At 60.4% G+C, this 3,793-nt stretch overlaps 1 protein-coding gene across 6 annotated transcripts in view; it reads right to left on the bottom strand.

Moving 5' to 3' along the window:
• Window positions 1-1,549: 1,549 nt before the first annotated feature.
• The window catches only part of HDAC11 (histone deacetylase 11), a 28,138-nt gene continuing 25,894 nt past the window's right edge, over window positions 1,550-3,793 (bottom strand). For 3 of the 6 annotated variants that reach the window (XM_006155410.3, XM_027774544.1, XM_006155411.3), the window contains exons 9-10: window positions 3,472-3,650; window positions 1,676-3,284 (exon numbers count right to left, since the gene is read on the bottom strand). In XM_006155410.3, coding sequence (XP_006155472.1) covers window positions 3,069-3,284; window positions 3,472-3,650 — 395 coding nt within the window. In that variant the 3' untranslated portion in view covers window positions 1,676-3,068. Of the gene's footprint in view, window positions 3,285-3,471; window positions 3,651-3,793 lie in introns of all 6 variants that reach the window. The other 3 variants (XR_335558.3, XR_335559.3, XM_027774543.1) reach the window with 3 other exon arrangements.

Below are 3,793 nucleotides of genomic sequence, written 5' to 3'. Positions count from 1 at the left end.
TCAAACAGGGATAAGAATCGTTCTTACCTCCCAGCACTGTGGAGGTCAGCAGGTAATGCCCGCTGAGAGCCTGGAACAGGGCCTGGTCCTAGCACGACTCGCTGTCAGCCTGTCAGTCTCCTCACACCCAGCACAGGGCCCGCCCATCTGGACTCCGGCCCTGCTACCCTCATGTCCTTGACCTTGATATGTGTCTGACCCTCGTGGGGTCACCCTGCTTGCCACCCAAGCTGTGCCACAGCTGCTGGGGACATCCCAGTCACTCTGCCTTCCCCACCTGCAAGACCCCTGCCCCAGCCCACCCCAGCCCACCCCAGGCCGGAAGGTGCCCTTCTAGGGCCCTCCTCTGCCTCCCACATCGTTCAGCCATCATGGCTCAGTCCTGCCAGCCCACCGCCCGGGTGCTTCCCCAGACCCTACGCCCTGGGGACCCCAGACCCTCCTCTGTCTGGAGAAGAACCGCCACCTAACCCCTTTATCCCTGCCAAGGTTGAGGACACTTGAGGGGGCTTCAAACGTTTACAGAAAAGAGACTAAGATTTATTTATATTGGTGCAACATGTTTGAAATCCATGCAGCTGGGCCCAGCAGGTTGTATGGTGGTTAAGGGTGCTGGACTCCCAACATGGCCGACCACAGTTCGAGTCCTGGACCTGGCAGCTTGCTTGCTCTTTCTCTCTCTCTCTCTCTGGTCAAATTAGAATAAATAAATGAAATAATTCTTTAAAAAAAAAAAAGAAATCCACACAGCTTTTCCACAATGTACATTTTTCCTCAACGTTTTGAAGACCACATATTCTTGGGAAACTGCCAGAGCTGGATTCAAGTGGGACTCGACCACTCTCTACGTGGGGCCGAGAACGAATCCCTCTCTCGCTGAGCCTGCGTCCTCATCTGTGAGGTGACCTACTCCACAGGGCCCTGGAGAGCGGATAAAATACCAGCATCTGTGGGCAACTGCCTCGTGTCAGGTATCACGGTATTTAGTCTGAATTTGGGTGGGTCCCCTCCTTGCTGACAGAGGGCATATGCACGTGAGATAGAGGGAGGGGGCGTCAGCGCTGTAATTCCTTCACTTCCCCACCGTCAGGACTTGGGGCAGCCGTGCACAGGTCCACAGTGGTTTTCAAGCCACCAGGGTCAGGAGCTGAGCCACGCAGCTGGCACGTGGGGTCCGGCCCCCTTAACCACCACGCCACAGGGCCCTACGCTGAGTGTTAAGTCATTATTCCCTTCAGCCCTTAGGAGGCAAGGATCTTACACCTCAAGAATACACAGCAGCTGGGACCAGCAGTTAGCGTAATGGCTATGTCGCTGGACTCCCATGTAATCGACTGCAGTTCGAGTCCCGGACCCGGTGGCTTAAACTCACGCTGGGCACGTGTGCGTGTGTGGCCTTGGTCCCAAGAGGAGAATGGAGGAGAAGGATTGCAGTGTGGCCATCCCCCCTGGGGGGGTGATTTCTTGCTTTCTGTCCCTCGGTCTTTCTGGCGAGCGCATGCGCCCTATAGCAAAAACCTCTCCAAAAAAATAACGCACAGCAGCCGAGTCCGATCGAGAGCCTTTATGAGTCTCTGGGAATGAAGCTCAACAGTGACAAACTGCCCACGGCAGCCCCGAGATGGCGCAGGCCAGCAACGGGGAAGGACAGCTTTGAGGCACCCCGAGTAGGACCCAAGGCCAACGAGGCCCAGGGGGGGAGGGGTGACTCCAGCGCATCGTTAGTGACGGGGTTTGTCCAGGAGGCCAGCGTCTCTGACACTCCGTGATCTGGAACCCTTCCTCCTCCAGCGGACACGCCTGAGGGAGACAGGAGACCTCGAGTACCCCAGATGGAAGTGACCACGAGTGTGTAAGTGGGGCTACCTCAGCTGACTGTGTCCTCTCCCACCCCTGCCTTCGGCCAAGGTGACAGGCACTGGCCGCACCCCCGCCACCACCCCCGCCCAGCTTCGGAGAAGACCCAGATGCCCCCTTCAAAGCGGAGCTGAGGAAAAGGCCAGAGGTCAGGCCCAGCTGGGTCACGGAGCAAGATGGGGCCTGGTACTTTGGATAGAACCAATGGCGGCCCCAGCAGGCCCACCCCAGCCTTCTACCTTCACAACCTCCAGGCCAGGATGGACAACCTCTCTGCTCTCCCTCCGGGAAGCCCAGCCTGGCCTCGTCAGTGCCTCAATCCTTACAGGACCCGCCTTGGCCACCTAGTCCCATCCCAGATTCCTTCCTGCTGGCCCTCACCTTGCCATGACTCCACCCTCCTATCCTCTACCCCGCTCCCCTCCAACACCTAGGCCAGCAGCCCCTGGCGGCTTCAGTGCTGAGACCTGTCCCTGAGCTAAGAATTCTGCCTCTAAAAACCTCCTCTCACACTGATCGGTGATCCGTGGCCAAAGCAGGAGTTTGGGAGTCCTCACGCCTCCCCACGCCTCCTCCCCATGGGAGGGCTCTGGAAAAGCTGGTCCAACCCTGGCTTTATGGAGGGGGAACCCCAGATGAACCTACCTGTACCCGTTCCCAACTGCCCTCAGCTCCAGACCTGGGCTCCTGTCTGCTGCCTGGGAACCCCAGGGCCCACCTAGAGGCCCACCTCCTCTTGGCCGGTCCACGCCTGCACCCACAAATCCTTGTGCCCTCAGGCAAGGAGAGACGGGAGCAATCACAAAGCTGGAGAGGAGGGACAGAGGCCCAGGCGTGGCAGAGATGGACGCCTCCTGGGTCTAGCCAGGATCTAACACTCCCAAACCAAACATCTCAAGCCCTGCGGGCCCTCCCTGAGATCCCCGGGGCATACCCTGTCCTCCTCCATTTTCAGCGAACTGTCTGGTTCCCCAGGGCCCAGGCGGCCCCGTGACCCCACGTGGGGGTCCTCCCTGGGACCCGAGCTCTGCTTTCTGCTCTGGCACCCAGTGAGGAGAGCAGAGGGATTGCCACCGCAAGGCCTCTTGGCTGTGCCTGGCCCTCGGTGCTGGCTGGAGGCCGCCTCCACCGCCCCGCAAGGTTAGAAAACAAAAAGCACTAAGGGGCAGGTGGGCAGACGGGCAGGGAGACGCTTAGCAGGGCAGCGGGGGTCAGGGCACTGCCGGGGGCAGCAGCGGCGTGTCTGAGTTCTGCGCAGAGACGCTGGGCGACTCCGGCCCGATGAGCCCCAGGCTGTGCAGGTTCAGGATGGAGTCGGCGATGATGCGGGCCGTGCGCTTCTGGTACCCGCCCGAGGTCACCATGAGGATGGGCACCTGGCGGCCTCGGACCACTCGGAACACCAGTTCATCCCGCCGCACGATGCCCTGGGGGAGTGGAGGACTCGCTCAGGCGGGCGTGGGCACCGTGTCGTGTCGGGACGTCCTGCTGGTCTGGCCCTGCTCCAGACTGCTGCGCCCACCCGTTGTCCTCCCTGACCGCAGGCTGCCCACCTGCCTGCTGCTGCCATGTCCCGGGAGCAGCCCCTCCCCACGCCCTGTGGTCAGCACTTACCCCGGGGCTAATGGACAGGCCACCGAGGCGGTCCCCCTCGAGGACATCGGTGCCAGCGTTGTACACCACCACGTCGGGCGGGTGCTCCTGGAGGGCTTTCTCCATGTTCCTCTCCACTTTGTCCAGGTACTCGTCATCCTCCACACCCCACTCCAGCTCCACCTTCCGCCTGATGGCCTCTGAGGAGGGCGAGAGAACAGACAGCCCCAGTTTGCTGGAAGGAAAACTGAGGCTGACGACAGGGAAAATGTGGGATCCCTTACGTCCAAGGCGGGACTGCAAACTGGTCTGACGCAGAGCTGTTCCCTCCAAAATGAATTTA

Source organism: Tupaia chinensis, unplaced genomic scaffold, assembly GCF_000334495.1.
Source record: "Tupaia chinensis unplaced genomic scaffold, TupChi_1.0 Scaffold000451_2, whole genome shotgun sequence".
Taxonomy (NCBI): Eukaryota; Metazoa; Chordata; class Mammalia; order Scandentia; family Tupaiidae; genus Tupaia; species Tupaia belangeri.
The sequence above is the reverse complement of the archived record's forward strand: the minus strand, read 5'-3'. Positions and strand labels throughout refer to the sequence as shown.